This window comes from Ceratosolen solmsi, unplaced genomic scaffold, assembly GCF_000503995.2.
Source record: "Ceratosolen solmsi marchali unplaced genomic scaffold, CerSol_1.0 scaffold106, whole genome shotgun sequence".
NCBI classification, from domain to species: domain Eukaryota; kingdom Metazoa; phylum Arthropoda; class Insecta; order Hymenoptera; family Agaonidae; genus Ceratosolen; species Ceratosolen solmsi.
The window spans coordinates 17,146-38,077 of record NW_011948472.1 but is presented as its reverse complement, the minus strand read 5'-3'; the positions used below and the strand labels follow the sequence as shown (position 1 = coordinate 38,077).

At 25.2% G+C, this 20,932-nt stretch overlaps 4 protein-coding genes across 4 annotated transcripts; 2 read left to right on the top strand and 2 right to left on the bottom strand.

Annotated features, from left to right (window-relative positions):
- Positions 1-941: 941 nt before the first annotated feature.
- On the top strand, positions 942-1,804 carry hoip (NHP2-like protein 1 hoip). The gene is made up of 2 exons (XM_011505595.1): positions 942-1,154; positions 1,364-1,804. Exons 1-2 carry the CDS (start codon positions 1,152-1,154, stop codon positions 1,742-1,744), a joined length of 384 nt encoding a protein of 127 aa, XP_011503897.1. The 5' UTR covers positions 942-1,151; the 3' UTR covers positions 1,745-1,804.
- A 1,559-nt stretch (positions 1,805-3,363) lies between these two features.
- On the bottom strand, positions 3,364-5,482 carry LOC105366973 (ALG1, chitobiosyldiphosphodolichol beta-mannosyltransferase). The gene is made up of 6 exons (XM_011505594.1): positions 5,183-5,482; positions 4,701-5,043; positions 4,370-4,620; positions 4,093-4,269; positions 3,799-3,913; positions 3,364-3,720 (listed from the first exon to the last, which is right to left on the bottom strand). The coding sequence occupies exons 1-6, from the start codon at positions 5,457-5,459 to the stop codon at positions 3,519-3,521; spliced, it is 1,365 nt and encodes a 454-aa protein (XP_011503896.1). The 5' UTR covers positions 5,460-5,482; the 3' UTR covers positions 3,364-3,518.
- A 3,749-nt stretch (positions 5,483-9,231) lies between these two features.
- elg1 (enhanced level of genomic instability 1) lies at positions 9,232-12,321 on the top strand (the record flags this gene model as incomplete). Its single annotated transcript, XM_011505598.1, has 7 exons — positions 9,232-9,281; positions 9,339-9,613; positions 9,800-9,846; positions 10,561-10,856; positions 10,950-11,364; positions 11,431-12,119; positions 12,300-12,321. Coding segments are annotated over 7 exons (1,794 nt in total), but the record flags the coding sequence as incomplete, so codon positions are not given.
- A 167-nt stretch (positions 12,322-12,488) lies between these two features.
- eIF3l (eukaryotic translation initiation factor 3 subunit L) lies at positions 12,489-14,316 on the bottom strand. The gene is made up of 4 exons (XM_011505597.1): positions 14,290-14,316; positions 13,467-14,222; positions 12,688-13,395; positions 12,489-12,601 (listed from the first exon to the last, which is right to left on the bottom strand). Exons 1-4 carry the CDS (start codon positions 14,314-14,316, stop codon positions 12,578-12,580), a joined length of 1,515 nt encoding a protein of 504 aa, XP_011503899.1. The 3' UTR covers positions 12,489-12,577.
- Between the last annotated feature and the right edge of the window lie 6,616 nt (positions 14,317-20,932).

Here is a 20,932-nt window from a genome sequence, read left to right as displayed (position 1 = left end):
CTACTTTTCCCAATTTAAATTCATGAAAACTGATCCAATTCCAGAACAGATACATTTATTGTGATCGCTTAGGCGTGTGTCGAAATTTGGGTTAACCAAAATAAATGTTGAATCAAATTGGATACATTAAATTGATGTTTACATAGAATTAAAAACGTAAAAAGATAACATCAAATTTTATACAACAGATGACTACAATACAAAGATTTTATGCAATTATTTTCTGTCAGTTAATGATCAACGTAAACTACTTTTTTCGTAAATACAGATTATGTTAGTGTTGGCAGTGAATAAAGAAAGTCTTGGAATGGTAATCAATAAAACATCCAATGGTAAAAAAATTAGAGCGATATTAATAAAGAATTTCATTGGTGTTTCTGTGAACGACGTGTAAATAATAAAACACACTTATGCAAATTATTATTGCTGTTATCATTTGTATTAATTGCTTTTTATAGTCGGCTTAGATTATAAAAAATAAAAGACGTTACATTTTTTAAACAATTTGCCCACATTGTACCACATTACTTTTTTTTAAAACAATTCATTTTATATTCATTGGACTTATTACAATATAGAAAATACGATTTAAATTCATTTTATTGCAAATGAAAATATTAATGAATTTAAATAGTAATTATATTCATAAAATAAATTTTATATTCTTTAAATAATATATAAAAAAAGATTTGTTTAAATATCAATACAAATATACAACGTAAAAAATAAATACATTCTTTTCTGTTTTTTATTTTCCAAAATTAATTTTATTTAACTTTTGTAAGTAATTTAAAATTAATAATCAGTAATAAATACTATATTGTTAACAGATTTGTAAAATCCAGTAAGTTAGACGTTTATTATACGTTTCAAATATTTTGAAGCTAATCATTTAATACATTATAAAACAATAAACGTATATAGTATGCCTAATCAATTAAATCTTAACTGCGCATGCCTCAAGAAAATAATCACCTACGCTCATATTACAAAGAATAAAATTGTATTTGGTTAAATAAAAGTAGGTAACTAATTGTCCTCGGTGAAGCGATATTCTTAAAATCGCCGAGAGGTTCCAAAGTTTTACTATTTGATATTTATTATTAATTAAACATATTTCATACATAGTGCTCTTCTTGTAATTATAAATCATGGTAAGTTCATATTGAAAATCATTTTAATAAAATCATATCGAGGTTATATTTAACATGTGTTAATATTTGTTTTTTCCTTAATATTGGTTTTTATACATTTATTAACAATATTCATATATCATATTGTATAAAAAAATATTAGTAATATATATTAATATATATGCTAATGTTATTTGGCTTAAAACTTTCATTATATATATTTATTTTAGTCAGATGAAGTAAATCCAAAAGCTTATCCTTTAGCAGATGCCACACTTACAGCAAAAATACTTAATTTAGTTCAACAAGCATTATATTATAAACAGCTTAGAAAAGGAGCAAACGAAGCAACTAAAACTCTTAATCGTGGTTTATCAGAATTCATTGTAATGGCTGCAGATGCTCAACCACTAGAAATTTTACTTCATTTGCCATTATTATGTGAAGATAAAAATGTTCCATATGTATTTGTAAGAAGTAAACAATCTCTTGGAAGAGCTTGTGGTGTATCCAGACCAGTTGTAGCATGCTCTATTACTGTTAATGAAGGTTCACAATTAAAACCACAAATACAAGCTATTCAACAAGAAATTGAACGTCTCTTAGTTTAAAGCTATAAATGATATAAATTTTTTAAATATTTTTTTTTAATATAAAAAACAACAATGAAGTTATAAAATAAATATATATTTTTAATATGAAATTTTTGTCATAAATATATATAAAAAATTATAAATTTCTTTAATCAATAGGTATAATATATTAGTAAAAATACCAATATTTAATATTTACGTGTTATGATTAAGTAATATTCTCAATTCAGCTATAAAAATTCAATTTACCAATTAGATTGATTAAAATATGTAATCACAATATTTAATAAGAATTATTAAATAATAAATTTTTATTTATGTTTCATGTAAACAAAAAATTAAATGGTCTGAAAATCTAAAATTAATCAATGTATTTTTACCATTATAAATCTTAATTAAAACTTAGACTTGCTAAAATATCTTGAAAATGCTATTTATACTTGTTACATTTGTGTTGAAAAATGCCTTAAAATTCAAATTACTTAATTTTTTTTATCTATTAAAAGTTAACATAAAAACTGTTTAGCTCTAAATCAAATAATCAACTGATTAATGTATAAAACTTTTATACATTATATAGTACATTAAACACAGATATAGTATTAGAATTTTACATTATTTAATATACTTTGAAAATACTATAATTAATAAATAGTAAGTGCATAACTTTTATAAATTATAATTTTATACATCAATTATCTTTATATTTATTTATATTAATATTTTATAAGTTAATTAAAATTTAAATTTTATTAGATAATTTGAATAATTATTTTTAAATTAAAAATTTATTATAATTTATTTATTAGTTACAAATAACAATTGATTTAACAATGAATATTTGTATGCTCTAATATAATCTAAATATTTTAATAAAATACACAGTTTCAAACATATATAAAAGTTAATTATAAAAATTAATAAACTTATTACTACTTTAAAACAACATTTTATTATTCCAAATTTATTTCATGGAAATATATTTGCAATGATCATGTAAAATTAAAAATAAAATAAATAGTTCCTTAAATAAAATATTTTAAAAAATATTTAAATATTGAATGTAACAAGTGATTTATTTAAAATCTTTTATTGATACTTTTCATTTTTAATGAAATGAATTTTTAATTAATGAAATTAATGAAAATTTTTAATGAAAATGAAAATGAAAGACAAAATTACTTATAATTAGGAAGCTATAAAAATATTCATTAAAGACAAAGCTGTAAAGATGCAATATAATTGTAAGTCATATTATTAAATACTTAATTACATTCAGCTCAATATAAAACAGAATTAATGTGTTTCCTTAAGTGAATTTTAGGAAATCACAGTACTTTTCTATCTTATTGTAATTACATCAAACTTTTTACTTTATTTTATAAGAATAATCATAAATACTTTTATCTAAATACAAAAATAATTAGCTGTAATTTCATTTTTGTGAATTCTTACGTAATTCTAATTAATTTTTCTAAATTATATTACATTTTTTAATATAGAAAATATTTACTTTTATAGGTATTTTCTAATATTTTTTATAAGTTTTATGAATGAATATATTTTAATATATATTAAATCATTTTTTTATCAATTTTTCAATTTTAAATAAATAATGAAAAAATCATATGGAAGTATTTGTATTATTTTAAAAATCATTTTAATTTGAAATATCATTAAATGCACACATGAACATACTACACAGTTTTTCTCATATAAATATCAATTGGAAAGATAAAGTGATTTAAAACGAAAATAGAATCAAGTAATTTATAAAAGTACAAAGGCTGTATTAAATTTCAAAACTAGGTAGTGCTTTATTGATCCAATTTTTATGCCACCGAAGCTGCTGAAACTTTATTAATTCGTCTCTAAATAGATTATTTTTTTGTTGTTGAGAAAAATTTTTAAACCATAACTTAAGTTGTGTACTCAATTCTTCTGCATTTGAAAAAATGAAACCATTTTTATTATCTTTAACAAGCTCATTTAAGCTAAAACATAAATATAATATATTTTTTAGTAAATTATTAATATACTGATATAATTGTACGCATTTGTAAATGTCTCACCATTTAAAATTATATGCACACACTGGAAGGCCGCAGCCAAACATATCTACAATTTTTATCGGTAAATCTACACCACTTGAAGATTTATGAAGACATACCCCCAAATCTGCACTTGCTAAATAAAAAGAATTTATATTTAACATTAATAATATATATTACATTATATATAAATCAAAATTCTCTGAAATATAAAAATCTTTTTATATAAAATTTTTGTTTTTAAATTAGAAAAGATCACTATAAGTATAAGTTCTAAAGTTGTCGACTCATAAGATGTAAATTCATCAAGTTTACCTAATAATTTGGGATAATCTTCATTTTCTAACCATGGAGTAAGAACTTTTACATGATTCCAATTTTTCTTTTCAATTATATTTGAATAAAATGCTTTCAATGGTCCTTTACCAGATATTACACATATTAAATCTGGATACTCCTTATATTTATTTAATACACATTCATTATTATAATCTATATGTTAAAAATTATATTCTTTATATATATATATATATGGCATACGAAGTAATAATATTTGAAATTAATTTAACTTAACATTTTTATTATATTTTACCATTAAGAGCATCCAATAAAATAGAAAAATCTTCATCTTTAGTCCAACTAGTACTTGACATAACTAAAGCTGGTTTATTGACTTGTAACTCAATTTCTTTATTTACTGTTGTTCTTGTAAATATTGTAGAATTCTTTTCAGTACCTTTGAAAATATTATATTCTTTACTTAATTTAATGAATAATTTATGTTTTTCTTTTAAAGAAATAGGATGAAAATTATCTGGAGGTCGATCATATAATACTTTCGCCCTATAAATTTAATAGAAATTTAACATTAAATACTTAAACTGAGTCAAAGTTTATATAAGAATATTTAAAAATAAAATGACCTGATACTCCATTTCTTATCCAAATCATCTTTCATAGCTTTGGTTACACAAAAATTGTACATTGCTTTACCACCAAAAAATGCCTCAATAATAGTAGCTAATTTAATAAGAATATGTTTCTCTGATAAACTAAAAATCATAACAGAATATGCATAATTATGCCAATCAATCGCCAATTTAGTTCTAGTAATATAACAATAAAACCAACATATAGGCATAGAAGGTATTGCAGGAGGATTTTGTAATAACAAATAACTTGAATTACATTTTAAAAATAAACTATATGAAAGATTAATAGATTGCCAAAATACTTTGAAAGCGTAAAAAATAGTTGTGATTAATTCTGTAATATAAATAATACAGAAATATATAATTTACATTCATCTTCAAAATATTAAAATTATGTTTTAAGATAAATGTATTATTTGTATTATTTCAATTTAAATTAGAAATATTTTTTTACAGGATAAAAAAGTACATACTACTATTTAAATTTGGAGGAATACTAAGATAATGTATTTTGACTCTTGAATCATTTTGTAGTTTGTTGAGAGGTGGTGTACCAGGATAGCCTACAATTTCTACAGAATATCCTTCTTTTATAAAAGAAATCGCATGATATTGCATTCTTGGGCTTCGTCCTATATCTCCAAGGACAACAATACAAACACTCTTTGCCTTTTTACATCTTTTAAAACATACAGCTAACAGTAAACCCAAAATAAATGAAAGTCCAAAAGAATGCATTAAAAACTCCATATTTAAAATTTTTTATACCGATTTATTTAAATTTAGTATTATATATGTTCTATTATTAAGTTCTTTTGATTTTTAACATACACAAAATCTTACAATGTTCAATTTGTAACATTATAAACAAATTAATATATTTTTAATATTGAAATAATTTTTAAATATATGCTCTAAAATAATAAAGTATATAATGTTTATAATATTTAATACACATTTTAATGATTTTAAAACTTACCAGTGTATATTTTTGAAAAATACAATAAAAATTAGTAGATCAAGGTAATAACCTTAACCTAGAATCATTTGTAAACGTACATTTAACCAAGCCAACTAAATCGCTGAAATTAAAAATATAAAAATGTAATCATGATTATATAGATTGTATTCATCAATTTTGTGTCACAACTCTTTTTTTTACTAATTTAAGTTATAGATTCATTTTATATATTTTTAATTATTATAAATGTTTGTATTATTTTTTAAAAAATGAATGAATAAATTATTGTTTTATTAAATAATTATTTGTCGACATATTTCTAATTGATAGTTAAAAGTTATTTGTTACTTAGTTTAAAAAATTAAATTAAACAATATTTATTTATTATAATATAAACAATTAATTCTATGTAAAATTATCATTGATGTTATTTACATAATCAATATTCTTTTTTTAAATTATATTATATTGAATTTTTACTTTAATTTGTTTTAAATATTATCACTTAAAATTTGATATCTGATTAATATCATTACCTCATAGAATTCTATACAATGATAAATTAAAAATTTAAATAAGTATTAATAAATAGAAATAATTTAATAGATTATTTTGTTTTTTGATAAAGTAAATATACCTAATTATTTGATATTCTTGATATAAATTCTGAAATTTATTCTATTTGTATCAGTTTATAGATTAAATATTGATGAATCAATGTACTTTATGCTTGCTGAATGTTTTTTCCTTTCTGTTTACTTGAAACTATGAATTATTATTATTTAATTTTTAGATAATTTAAATTTTTGTATAATTTTTTATGCAAACAAAATAATAGTGTTATGAAACAGTTACCTCTATTGATAAAAGATATACAAGTTCCGTCTGTACAACCCCAGATTGACAAGCTGTAGTTTATTTCTTTTTTTGCTTTCCGAATGTAGTTACTATTACCGTATGTACATTCTCTATCTCACCTCTTGCTTTCGATCAACAGTATCAATTGGTTATGCTCTTTCTTTGTCCACACATTTCTATACACGTTAATCCATTATCTAAAAAGATGAAAGTAGCAGATTCATTTTTTTCGAACATCTAGTCTAGTAGATAATTTCTTTAACTTTCTTTTGACATATGGATTACTAATTTTATCCCAACCTTTTCCTTAGTATTTTTTTTTCTTTTTCTTAAAGCATCACTTTCAATTGCGACTTTCATTTACCATCTATAAATTTTGAATACTACTTACTCTATGATGTACTCTTACAAAAGACCGTTAAAATAATGAATTGTTCAGCTGCGTATCTAATGTATATTTATTATTCATGCTACAAATATCGGTATGATTTAATAATTAAAAGATAAATATAAAATATAAATAAACTTTTAATGTCACACCTTTAAGTTAATTAATTCTATTTCTAGTTGACAAGTATCGATATTTGATGAAATATAAGGTAGTTGGGTCTGTTGCCTTATATAATACATAATATTTTCACACTAATTAGTCTTACTTTATTGTCTTTTATAATGTTTTATATAACACAATAGATTTTAAATATTTTAGTATTCATGTATTCATCATGCTTCGATTCATATGTTATAGATTTGCATTTTAAAAATATATTAGATAGTTTAACTGAAACAACTGCAATTCATGTATTATTCATCTTGTAAATAAAAAAAAACACTAATCAGGTTAGATTTTAACTGATACACGAGATAAAATAAAACTAGTTAAATAAAAAGACAGATATTCATTTTATATTTATTAATATGAATTTTTGCATATATAAACTCAATAATTCAATTACGATGTAAAAGAAACCTACATGTTGTACACATTTGTAACATTAAAACGTGTATATATATATATATATATATATGGATTGTATGAAAACTATGCTTTTAAAATTATAATCTACTTTCAAATTTTAAAAAATAATATTTTACTTGATTAAAAACATATATATATATATATATATATATATATATATGTATAATAGAAACATTAAATTAAATTATATTTTTCGAATACAAAACAAAATATTACTAAAATAAACTATTCATTTGTATGAGATTCTTTATTATTTAAATCAATCATGCTAACAGAATCGATTAGATATTATATTTATTTACTGTTTTAACATTTCAATTAAAATTTTAAATTCATAGATATATTGATTTTTAAATTATATACATAAAAATTAAATATAATGTATCTCACGATGAATACAAATATTTTCATTTTTATTTTATATAATTTTCACTTAGTAACTAACGAAACATATGACATTAGTTTTACATATCGATATGTCTGGTCTATTTATGAAAATTTCGGTTGTACAAACTAGAGTATTAGATAAAATTTTTATTTACAAAATACACATAATATTCATTTTGATTCGGTAGGTGTCAACTATTAAATTACCAAAAGATTGAAAATTGTGTGAAAAATTATTTTAAAAAGAAAATTGAGTTAAAATTTTTTTCTCAGTAAATTAGAACTATTAATATTAAATTTACATACATTATATTTCTAAAGATTTTTTTTGTCCTAGTTAAAAAATATAAATTTAATAACAAATTTTAATTGAAATTTTTAAATTCATTCTCCAAGCTATCAATCAACTTAGATTTGTAGTACAATACAACAAATGAATAAAAACTATTTAACAGAATCCATTTAATGGTGATAATCTATAACGTAATGTATGATAGGTTATGGAAAAGTTATTTTTATTTTAAAATTTTGTGTAATATTTTTAGTTCAAAATCTTATTGGGAATTATTATTATACTTACAAAATGAAAGATATTACATATTATTTTACTGATTTACCTGATAATAATAAAAATGCATCTATAGCATTAAATGTAGTTAAACCTGAGCATACTAAAATCCAAGAAACTAGTATTTTATTAAACGAAAATTTAAGAATTAAAAGGAAACGTAACAAGGTAAAATCAATGTGCTTAAATTTATTAGTTTAATATATAAAGCATTCTATTATATTTAAGAAATTGATATGAAAATAATATTGTTGTAGAAATAAAAAATTATTTAGATAATTTAATTACACAGAAAAACAATATATTTTTGCATAAAGATCTAATAACATTGAAATTAAAATAGTAAAAAATAAATTAGTAAATTAATGTATCTAATTTTATTGTAAACATTTCTTTTGATGAAATTCTTAATTTTATTCTATATTAATAAATATATTGAAAAACAAATGATTTAAATAAATTTATTTAAAATATAAATTTGTTGTTTTTACTAGTTTATTATTAGTTTTTATTTATTCCTTAAAATCTTATTAGTATATAATTTATATTTTTCCAGCACATATTTGTATTAAATAAAAGGGAAGAATTAATTGAAAATGAATCAATAAAATTAATAAAATCAGACAACAAAGGACAATTAAAACGAAAAATGATTGAAGAATTTACAAAGATTGAAAATAGATTAGAAAAACGAAAGAAAATTTCTATTGCAAAGGCAAATATTAATTTTAAAGCAATTGAAAATAATGAAAATTTTAGTTCAAAAAAACATGACTTTAATCATTTAAAACATTCTGGTAGTTTATTTAAATATTTCAGGTAAATATAAAATCATGTTATTATAGTTTACATAGTAATAATTATTGTTATATTTAGTAAAATAATTCCTGAAGAAACTGAAAAAGAGAAACATATGAAAGCAAAAGTGACAATCAAAGCAGATGTTCATAATTCTCAAATTTCTTCATATTCTATTTGTACCATATTCGATAATAAAAATAAAGAGTTATCAAAAACTACTAATGTTGCAAATTCAGAATATATACATGATGATATTGATTTAATAGAATCAGAAAAATCATTTATTCAGCCAAATAAACAAAAATGGTCATTAAAAATTCAGCTTCAATCAAGTAATATACATGTATCAGGTACATTATATAAATTGTGAAAATAAATTAAAATCTTCTAATGATGATACAAAATAAAATAAGTCTCCTGGAATTTATCTAGTTGATGGCAGTGATTTTTGACACTTTGATCGCTGATTTTTATTTTTATTTATAATTAAAAAATTGGCTATATTATTTATAATTAATTTTAAAACATTATTTCAGATATAATGAATATATATACCCCATTAGAGACATTACAATTAGAAAATAAAAATTTAAAAATTAGTGAAAAAATTCCCAAAATATTATTACCCATAAAAAATAGGAAAAAATATTGTTCTGTATTAGATGATGATAAATCTAAAAAAAAACAAATACAAAATTTAAAAGTTAATAATATTCATAAATGTAAGACTGATATAGCAAAGACTGAGGTTGATGAAAAATTGAATTATATTGTAAATCATCATAGGATTGATGCTTTAAATTCAGAAAAAAAAAAATTACATATTGTATCTCCAATAACTAAAAATAATTGTATTGAACAAAAATCAAAAAAGTCGGTTGCATCACAAAATTTAAATTTACAATTAAATATACATAAAAATGATATTATTAATACCATACATAAAATAATACCTTCTGAGTATTTAATATTACCTTTTCCAAAAGTAAGTCACATCACCCAACTTCCTATAGATAATATTTCAGATAAAAAAAAATATAACATTTGTTTAAAAACAAATAAAGATTTTAAACAGTCATTTGAATTATTACAAATAAAAAGTGTTTTGAAATTAGATAATGAAATACTTTTACCAGAATGTGTTTATAAATGTGTAAAAGCAGATATTCAAGCAGTAATATTTGAAATTGAATCGTACTATTTTGATGCACAAGCTCTATGGAAATCAATTTCTAAATTAACAAAGCGCACAATAAAAATAAAATATACATCAAATAATAAAATTTATAAACAATTAAGCCAACATAATTCAAAAAATGAATTATGTAATAGTTTATGGATTAATAAATATAAACCTAATAATAGTATGGAAATAGTAGGTAATGAAGAAGGTGTGGCTAAATTAAAATCTTGGTTGAAATATTGGAAATTGTTGAAAAATAATAAAGAATATAGTAGCAGTGAAGAATTTTATTCATCTGATTGTTGTGTATCAAATTATGTAGAAAATAATAAAGTAGCTGTACTAATTGGACCACATGGTAGTGGAAAAACAGCTAGTGTTTATGCCATTGCTAACGAATTAGGTTATAAGTAAGAGTATTATATATTTTTCACAAAAATTTTATGTTAAGACAAGATTTTTAATATTTACATATATATATGTATATGTGTTTTTTTTGACAGAGTTTTAGAAATAAATGCATCGTCAAAACGACTTGGAAAACAAATTTTAAAAGACTTTGAAGAAGCTACTAAATCTCATAGAGTGGAAAAGTTGCATTTCAACAATATTTTTACTTCACTATCAAAAAAAAAAAAAAATAATAACATTTCCCAGAATTCTCTTATACTCATGGAAGATGTAGATTTAGTTTTTGATGAAGATCAGGGGTTTGTAACAGCAATGTTTCAATTAGTTTCTAGTACAAAACGTCCAATTGTTATGACTCTTACAAATAATTGCTTTAATCTGTGTAAAATGGCACCACAATATCTTCAAATTAATTTTACATCAGTAACTGGCAAAAAAGTATTAGCATTATTACAACTTATTACATTGGCAGAAACAGGATGCAAACTTTCCATAAACTGTTTAAATGTATGAATATAATATTTATATTTATATTTGTATATATGTTAATAAATTTTTGTTTATATGGTTTAGGCTCTTTGTCAAAATGGAGACTTAAGAAAGGAACTTCTTCAACTGCAGTATATGCTAATATCAGATAAGGAACAGATTCCTTTCACTTCATTGGCTATAAATAATTCTTTTTTAAAGAATATACAAATTTTTATTTATAAATCCGCTATTAAGGCAAGTAAAAATATAAAAATGAATCATATATTCAATGATAAAAGTTTAAACACCGTTGTTCTAGATAAATTAGTTAACTATTTAGATATTTTTATATTAATATCAGTACTAGTTAATATTGATGATCCAACGTCATATTTATTTGAATTAAAATCTGAATCTAGCTTATCTCTTATTGAACATTCCGAATATTATTCTAATTTAGATAATATAAGTGTAGAAATTGGTTATTGGTTTAATGATACAATAAATAAATTAATTTCTAATGACTTTAAGAAAACAAATAGTCAGATAGATATAAACAAATACCAGTTATCAGTGAAAAAACAAATAAATAGCAGAAAATCAATCCTATCAAAAATTGTCTCAAACACAACCGACCAACAAGCTTTAGCCATAGATTACCTTTCAAATATTCGAACAATATGTAGAGCCGAAGAGATTCGAAATCAACTTAATCATAAAAGAGGCAACCGTTTTTATCATTATTTACAAAGTTCAAAACTGAAAATTGAAAAGTCAAGTAATATTTTATCTTCAGTTTGTAAAATATTACAAAGTAGATCAAATTAGTTGTAAACTTTCATGATAAACTAGTATATATTATATATCAATAATGTAAAAATGTAATATATATAATTCAAGTTATTTAAAAAATATATATTGTAATAAATTCCTTCTTTTTCTATTTATATACATAAATGACTTTGAATCAGCATTATTACTACAATTTTATAGATTTTACAATATTTGTTTATCAATTATTAATATTTTGTTTAAATAATATATCATTTTAATAAAAAAATATAAACATAGTTATAATACTTTTAAATTCGAAAATTATTTATTTTTTTTTGTCACAATTATAAATGATGAAATTACAAATTTTATATTTTAATATGATGCAATTTTCTATTAAGCTCTTCAAATTTTAATATTTTTCGAATAAAAAAATCTCCATATCGATGAGCAACTTTAGTATCTGCTATGTGAATCATATCATGGTCAATATAAAAATCTAGCTGAAAATTTAGAGTAATTTTATTTTAATACAAACAAAATTTTTATAATTGTATAAGATTTTCCAATCGATTAAATGCATACCTCAGAACCGGATTGAAATTTTCCATCTAACCCAGATGGTCCTTTAATCCAAACAATGTTTTTCATTTTATGTTTGAAACATAAAAGATAAATGGTAAGTTTATCGATTTCTTCGTTTAAGTCAATTTTTTCATTTTGTTGGCTACTAATCATAAATGTTGCGAGTTTACTTAAAGGTAAAGTAGTGTAAAGCTTTAAATATGAACGAATTGTAGGCAACATTTTTTGTTGTATAACTTCTTCCATAAATACATGGGTTTGATGTTTAATAGCTAGCTTAATATAATCCTCACTAGACTTTTTAGGTGGATGTAAACACAAGAATTTTGGACAAGCAAATTGGAAACATGATTCAAATTCTTCTAAGTCACCACATTGCATTTTGTACATTTTTTCATGGTAATTTTTATCACGAAGTGCTTGCTGTAATCCTTCATCAACACATTGGGGATGCAATACCAAACATATTGCCAATAAATGATACATTTGTTCTGTTTGTTTATTAATTTGATCATTTTGATAACTTCTTGATGCAAAAAGCTGTTTCGTACGTTGAACATATAGTAAAATACTAGAAAAAGTTCTTATTGCATCTGCATATCTTCGCATCATCATGTAAGCAAATCCAACATAATAAGCTGTGGATATTTGACAGCCAGGAACATGAGAATATGCACTCTTTTTATACAATTCAACATTTTCTAAAACCTAATTAAGAATAAAATTTATTATAGAATATATTTTAAAATAAATAATATTTAAGACAATAAAGAAAAAACCTTTATTGCTTGATAATAGTCTCCAAGTAAAGAATGTACACGAAGCAAACCAACAAGTGAAAAATATCCCATCATCTTATATAAAGAGTGCCTTCCAAAAACTCCAGCTACTGAGTCAGGATCTCCACCACTTGCATATACTTCTAATTGACTTTTAATTTTAGATTTATCAATTAAATAATGTAAAACGTTTAAAACACAAAGTACATCCCATACTTTACTATTTTCCAATACAGTAACTTCATTATTTGCTTTTTGTAACAAATTAGATTCGTTACTTGCTTTTTGCAACAAATTAGCTTTATATGATGTGACAGACTGAAACTGATATACAAATTCATCTATTAACTCCCACAACCATTGGTCAGGTAATTCAAGAGGTACTGGTTCAGTAGAATTTAATATATAATTAAAAAGATCGCAGTAATTAAAAAAAGCATCAATTCGCTGTTTTAAATTAGGTTGCATACGAGCATAAATATGTCGAAAGTATAACTCCTTATATAATGTAATAAACACATAATCATTATCAACAAGTTCACTTATTTGAGACTCTTCTGGCCAAGGTATGGTATCAAAAAGCTGTTCTGACAGTTTAGGAAATGTATTTTCATACAAATTTTGAATTTCAAAGATCATTCCTTCGTTAATACAATTATGTAAATATATAAGAAATTTCTTCACAACCTCTGGCACCTGCCGGAAGTTTCTTGAATCAAGATCATCCGAAGTCCCATATTCATCATAGGCGTCGTACTAAAAATCAAAATTATTTTAATAAAACATGATTACATCCAATATATTATTAATAAAATATATATACCTGATCGTTATATTCTTCGCTATACATTATACATTAATAATATAAATATAAAGGAAAATAGTTTCAAACTAAACACGTTGTAAAATTATGAACGTTGTCCAATATTAAAATTCAGAAGTAAAACCATAGACTAATAAATTTACTAAGATAAATTACACTCAACAAAAGATGATAAGTCTTTTAAAGCATGTGCAATGAAGATCTGTTTTTTATTGCCATTCAGATTCATAATTCTAATTTAATAAGAAATTGTGCAAGGTGATCCAATAAATATTCATAATATTGATACGTTACTTTTTCAAATTTAAATTGAATTAAAATAAAATTATTTTTATTAAATGTTATCAGTTATAAATGTATATATATTCATATAATTGTTTATTTTAGTACTAAGATCATAACAGTTTTTTTTGTGAAAATAAGTTTCTATGAAAGTATTGCATATTATAAATCTAGAAAATATAAATCCAAATTTTCCTAAAAATAAAAAGAAATTGTCATTATTCTAATACGAATTCAATAGGTACTACTATTTAATCATTTATATCATTCTTATATTTATGTTTATAGTTGAAATTTCATATTGCTCATATCTTAAAACGAATTTGTACATACCTGCAAATATCAGCAATTTGAATGTGAATTTGTATAGTATATTTTATTAAGAACCAATAATCATAAGTGATCAATTCGAAACAAAAGAACATTATTCTTTTTTTTAAATTTATTTACAAAGTGAAATATTATATAAAAAAAATTTTTAAATCAAACGCCACGTAAATATGAATAAATATAAGTATATAATACCAGAATTATAAACAATTATTGAAATTATAGTTATTTTTTAAAAGGTTAAACACTTGCAGTGTAATAAAATGGGAAAACTGGCTTCCTAAAATCACATTACTGTATTTTTTTATTTTTTATAAAAAAAAATTTTTATTTTATTTACTGTTTATTTCTTACATAGTAACGTGTCTATTTATCAATATAATAGTCCTTTATATTAATTTTTTTATATATATTTCAATATAAATATACTTTTTTACTATATATTGTTTACAATAAACGTCAATTTCTTTTAATTGAACCTATATTATTAAGCGATGATTAGATTACAATCATATAGTAGATATTCCATAAATGCCATATTGTCTACTGTATAGTAATCGCAACATAAAAAGAAAATTTTTAAATAGTACTAAAATTTTATTACTTTTGCTTTTATCATAAATATTATATACTATTATTTGCACTTACAAATAAATTTTGATCGATGTATTACTTCATTTTAGAGGCTGATCCAATGACACAATTAAGAATTTATATAATTTATAGTTTGTATATGACTTTTTAACAGTTAAAGTAAAGATCAGTTTTAAATTATTATTAATAATTAAAAATTTAATAAAACTTTATGTTGCAAGTCTGAAAATTAAAAATTTAAATACATTATTTTAAACCAAAAATATTATAATTTAAAAATATTGCAAACTGTGTTGATCAAGTATTCAATGGTAAGATTCAAGATAAGAGAAAACAGAAATTAATGAAATGAAAATAATGAAAGAAGAGTAATTATGATACAATTAATATGCATATTGTATAAATTTTTGATGATACTAGCCGAGTCCATTAATACGATATGCGTATCTCCCTACTTGTTAGCTATATAAGTTGGATTAAGAGTATTTCAAGTTATAGCAAACAATAACTTTGAAGAATAGAGCATTATAATCTTGTTAAGCTAGTTTTCTACAATCAAAACAAATTAAAAAATGATAAAACAAATTGAAAATGATAACTAAAATATTATTTCTGATGATATGATATAAATGAACTTCAAAATAACATATGTATATAGACACAATTAATTATTATATTTATATCTTAATAAGCAAAAATAATGTACAGTCAGCGTTTAGATTACAAGCATATATTACGCATACAATATATTTTAATGTTTCAGAAATATTTCATAGATAGTCTGGTAGTCTATTACATACTCGAAAATATTCTGCTGTATCTATTGTTATAAATTATACCATTTAAGTTAGGTATATTTTTATATACTATAGGTAATCATCTTTTGTAGAGAAAAGTGGGAAAATTCAAGAGGAAATAATGATTATTATGGTTTATTCTGATATTAGAGTATTGCCGCTTTCATTTGGTGAAGTAGAGGTATACTTTTAGAAAGTCTTGTATTGCAAGCTAAACTTCGAAAATTGGTTAAACTCAATATATTTTCAATTTATCTATCTGGCCGTTTAGTCTTTGAAAGAAAAGTTAAATACTTATAAAAAATAATTTTTTTATTTGGTTGAAAAAATGTTAGCGGATTAATAATCTAATTTCCATAAAATCTGAAACTAACTTCATATTGATTTCGAGGGTTGAGATGTGCTGAAAACTCACTGTGTTTGAGAATAAGAGACTCCGTTTAATAAGGCAATAAAATATCTGACAAGTAATGTCATGAAAATTGTATTTAAGACTTCAAAACTTTCCTGCTCATAATTAATTGTACTAGTGTCATAAAACATCTGGAAAACTCTAGCGGAACGTGCTCATACTCCCAGTGCAGTAGAACCTAATGGGTTTACTGCCGGGAGAACCCCAAAGTAGATTCGAAACGAATATCAGATATGCGTAAAGCATTGAGTACAAACATTTACTAAAACCCAAAACCCGTACGTGCAACAACATGCAATGACCATACGTGCGCACTCGGCCTTTAAGACAATGCTTGCATTGTTTTTGGCTATGCCACATCTGGTCGATCGTATTGGAAAATTGACCACGCCCAAGCGGACCCTTCTTCTAGCCAAGTCCCAGAGAGGGATGAGGCAACCAAAGAGAGGTGACCAATGGAAAAGGCTCGCCACCTTCCGACACTTTCCCAATTAGCAAATTCGGAACTGAGCCCGGAAGGAAGTGGAAATGAAGGCGTGCACAATCTATTGTGCGACCCAAGATCAACCACTGATTGGTTAATTAATAAAGGAAGAAGGGATCCCAAGTGGAGCGGGATCAGTGAATCATTTTAAGAAGGGACTACGTAATGTACCCTCACTTACTCTTTCCAAATACTTCTTACAGTGAAGGATAAGTCACGACCAACTCTCACGGAGGAGGACCGGAGAGATGAGTCGTTTAGCTAGCTGAGTTTTAATAATAAGTTCTTTCCACTATTGTGAATTAGTGTACAGTTGAATTGATCTCATCAAGACTGGATTGCGTGGGACCTGACCACTTGTGGTCTCACTTGGAGACAAGGAAGAACTGAAGGGTTGCAACATTGCAAGGGAACGTAATAACAAGCCATCGAAGAGAGACTGGAAAATCACGATACACTGCAAGTAAGTCCTTACAGCTAGTACTCATTCTTGATTTCTCGGCTTATGTAGAAGACGGACGGATAAAGTCCAACTACGGAAGCTTCCCGGACATACTCTTGAACAAGACCAGCTATAAACGCCACATTGGCTTCTCAATCCCTCCAACTGCAAGTTGTTCCAGCCACAGATGGCGCACAGCTTCGCATAACCTCCATCTCGGCTCTCTTACGACCGATATTTAAAGGCAACTACACACGTGTTAAGATAAACACAATGGCATTCCAGTGTTCGATCAGAGCACTACAATCATGATAACCTCTTAGCGATAATATTCAATAGATTATAACCTGCTTCATTCATAGTAAATATATTTCAACACCACAAGATTATCAAGAAATATAAAGTTCGTCTGTAATTCACCATTTTGTAAATCAATTCAAATAAATAGAAATAATAAAGACATGTGTTAATTATTAATCAGTGCATTCACCCTTTACTTGCCCGGCAACCCCACATAACATCTAGTGGGTTTTATTGTTCTACGTTAATTATTGCACGTTTGGCTGACTAGTCAAATTGTGGGATTATTTTCCGAACACACTGATAATGAAAAGATAATAAAACTCCTCGTCTTGATCTGCTTAGGTCATTCAGTTTCAGTTTAAATATTGAGTAATAACTTAACAATAGATAATAGACTATGTATTCGAGATTTTGAGAACTTTTCCCAAGCTCATTAAACATCTGGCAAACATGTCATTAAATATCTGTAAAACAAGTCGTTAGACTTCGGGATAACCCAGCTCATTAGGCATCTGGGAATAGTTGTTACACCCAAAATTAAAAATCTTACGGTACACACTCGCATCCACTGTTGTCAAATCTAGCCATACTACTGCTAGAAGCGCTTCAAAGGCGCTCCAAGGACGCTTCGGTCAGGGGCTCCACTAGACGGGATAGCCAAGAGAATACTGAGCTTCCTGATTGAAAGTGCTGCCGATGGAGGCGATACTAAAGCGCTCCGTGTAGAGATGCCGAAGTCGTAAGCGTTCCGATTGGATACACAAAAAGAGTAGGGGTTCCTAAGTGGACGCAATGTTCAGTGGAATGTATTTAAGAAGAACGACCACAAGATTCGAGCACTCGAGCTGAAGTTCTTAAGGAGGAAGCTCCATCAGCAGAATCCGCAGCCAAGTCTCCGTGTGCCACCGCATAACAGCCCAAGGTGCTGTAGTGAATTTCCTCTGGGTACAGTTACCAAAGATCCAGTATAGAGATACTTCAAGGATCACAGACGTTACGTAAGGCCCTTTTATAATGAGTGAAGCTATCGCACACTAAGCAGAGACGCCACGGAAAGTCCTCCTCATTCTTCTACACCATTAACAGATTGGCGGAGATCGGCAACAAGTTATCACCACGCGGCACTACATGAAGAAGTGTCAAGGGAGTTACGACCCTTCACCTCTCAGTGTAGTAATCTATAAAAGCATGTTATGTCACAAGAATCCGGAGATTTACAACCTCGTCTCCTTGCATGTAGTGCATGCTGATACTACGTGTCAACCGACAAGAAACTGTAAGATCACAACGATTCTTATCACTAACTTAGAATCATTATAGTGCAACTAAAAAGTAAAACGCAATAAACAGCACGAAAAAATAGATGTGTTAAATATTGAATTAATGCACTACCCTTTTTACTTGCCCACACTTTCTCCTACCATTACCATCGGTGGTCTTAGTCTAATTCTAAACATTTTGGTCCTTCGAGCCAGATGAATGAAATTCTAAAAATATTACAATACAAAAAGAAATAACAATAAATTTAAATAATATAATAATGATATTATATTATAATTCATATTTACTGCTAATATAAATCTGTAAAACTTTACAAGTAGTAAAAGCATAATTATAATTATAATTTTTAAATCAGATGTAGTTAATTTATACACATATTTAAAATTAATGCATACAATAACTAAATTCTAATAGAGAATTAAAGTTTCCGTAATATTATATTATATATATATATATATATATATATATATATATATATATAAATTAGTATCTCTGGCTATTATAGTTTAGATAACAATTGAATATAAACTTATAGACCAAAATGGCGACTAATTGTTGTATGAAAGGGGGAATGTTAGCGGAAATAGTAGGATATGTTACAAATCTACTTTTAGAAACAAGGAAAAATTGTAAATTTAACACGATAAATTCTCACTACTTTTCAAGTATGAAAAAATATTGGAAAAAAAGTAGGATATTAGAAGTTCTTGATCATACTTATTAAAGATAAAAAAGCTATATCGTTGCCTGAAACGAGTAAAAAAAAGAAGAGAAATTATATAGTTTTATATATATAAATTTAATCAATCTAAAATGCAATTTTTTTACTCATTTTTAAAAATAACGTTAAATTTTACTGACTTACACGCATTAATTGCATCACATCTTAATATAAAAGGATATGTCTGGGATCAGACTAAAAGCCTCCCTGAGATGGTGGGTGGAGGCTTGCTGACAAGTGTAATGGACAATGCAATAATTCAACAGCTGCCTTTGAATGTAGTGTTTTCCCTTTATTGACTATAATAATATAATGAATAGTCAGTGGTCTATTGATGTAGGATTGAATGTGTGATACAATGAATAGATGAGAGTTTCTTCAATTAATATGAACGACAAGAATCCTGTAAGTGTATTCTTGATGGTTTGGTTCTTGATTCTCCTACTCGTAGTTATGAACTCGCAGTGGTAGTGGGAGATTCTCGCTGTAAGGGTCAACGATGGTGCCGCCTTTGCCTCTGCCAAAGGAGCTGTAGCGGCCTGTGTGGGGGGCGCCCGTGTGACGTCACTGATGAGGGGCAATGATGCCGTTGTCTAGCGACTTGCACGCTGTAGTGGTTTTGTGGAGAGAGGATATCCGTGTCACCTTACTGCTTGACGTGTGGGAGTCGTCCTCGCACCGTATGCCGTTTATTAGTATTGCTGCTTACTTAGTGTATGGGAGCCGTGTATTAGTGATCCGTAAGAACGTGTGTAATAGCGTAACTTACGTGTGTGGAGTTGATCTCAGTGCATTAATGGCACGTAAGAACGTGTGTAATAGCGTGACTTACGTGTATTGAGGTCGATCTCTGTAGTAGTAGTAAGCCGAATGTGCTTGGCTTACGTATGAGTTGGAGTCGACTTGTAGGACGGCGATCCGATCTTGATGAATGCTTGATTGAACTAGTAAGAGGGCGAGAGCGTCAAGCGCGTCTCCGTAAATATTTTAGTACAGG

Coding starts and splice junctions, on each gene's coding strand:
- LOC105366973 (XM_011505594.1), bottom strand. CDS start 5,459: ATGGAGTTTTTAATGCATTCTTTTGGACTTTCATTTATTTTGGGTTTA. Junction 4,270..4,369: donor TTTATTGGATGCTCTTAATG/GTAAAATATAAT, acceptor TTTAACATATAG/ATTATAATAATGAATGTGTA. Junction 3,914..4,092: donor AGATTATCCCAAATTATTAG/GTAAACTTGATG, acceptor CTTTTTATTTAG/CAAGTGCAGATTTGGGGGTA.
- eIF3l (XM_011505597.1), bottom strand. CDS start 14,316: ATGTATAGCGAAGAATATAACGATCAG. Junction 14,223..14,289: donor GCGAAGAATATAACGATCAG/GTATATATATTT, acceptor TTTGATTTTTAG/TACGACGCCTATGATGAATA. Junction 12,602..12,687: donor AATTTCAATCCGGTTCTGAG/GTATGCATTTAA, acceptor ATTTTCAGCTAG/ATTTTTATATTGACCATGAT.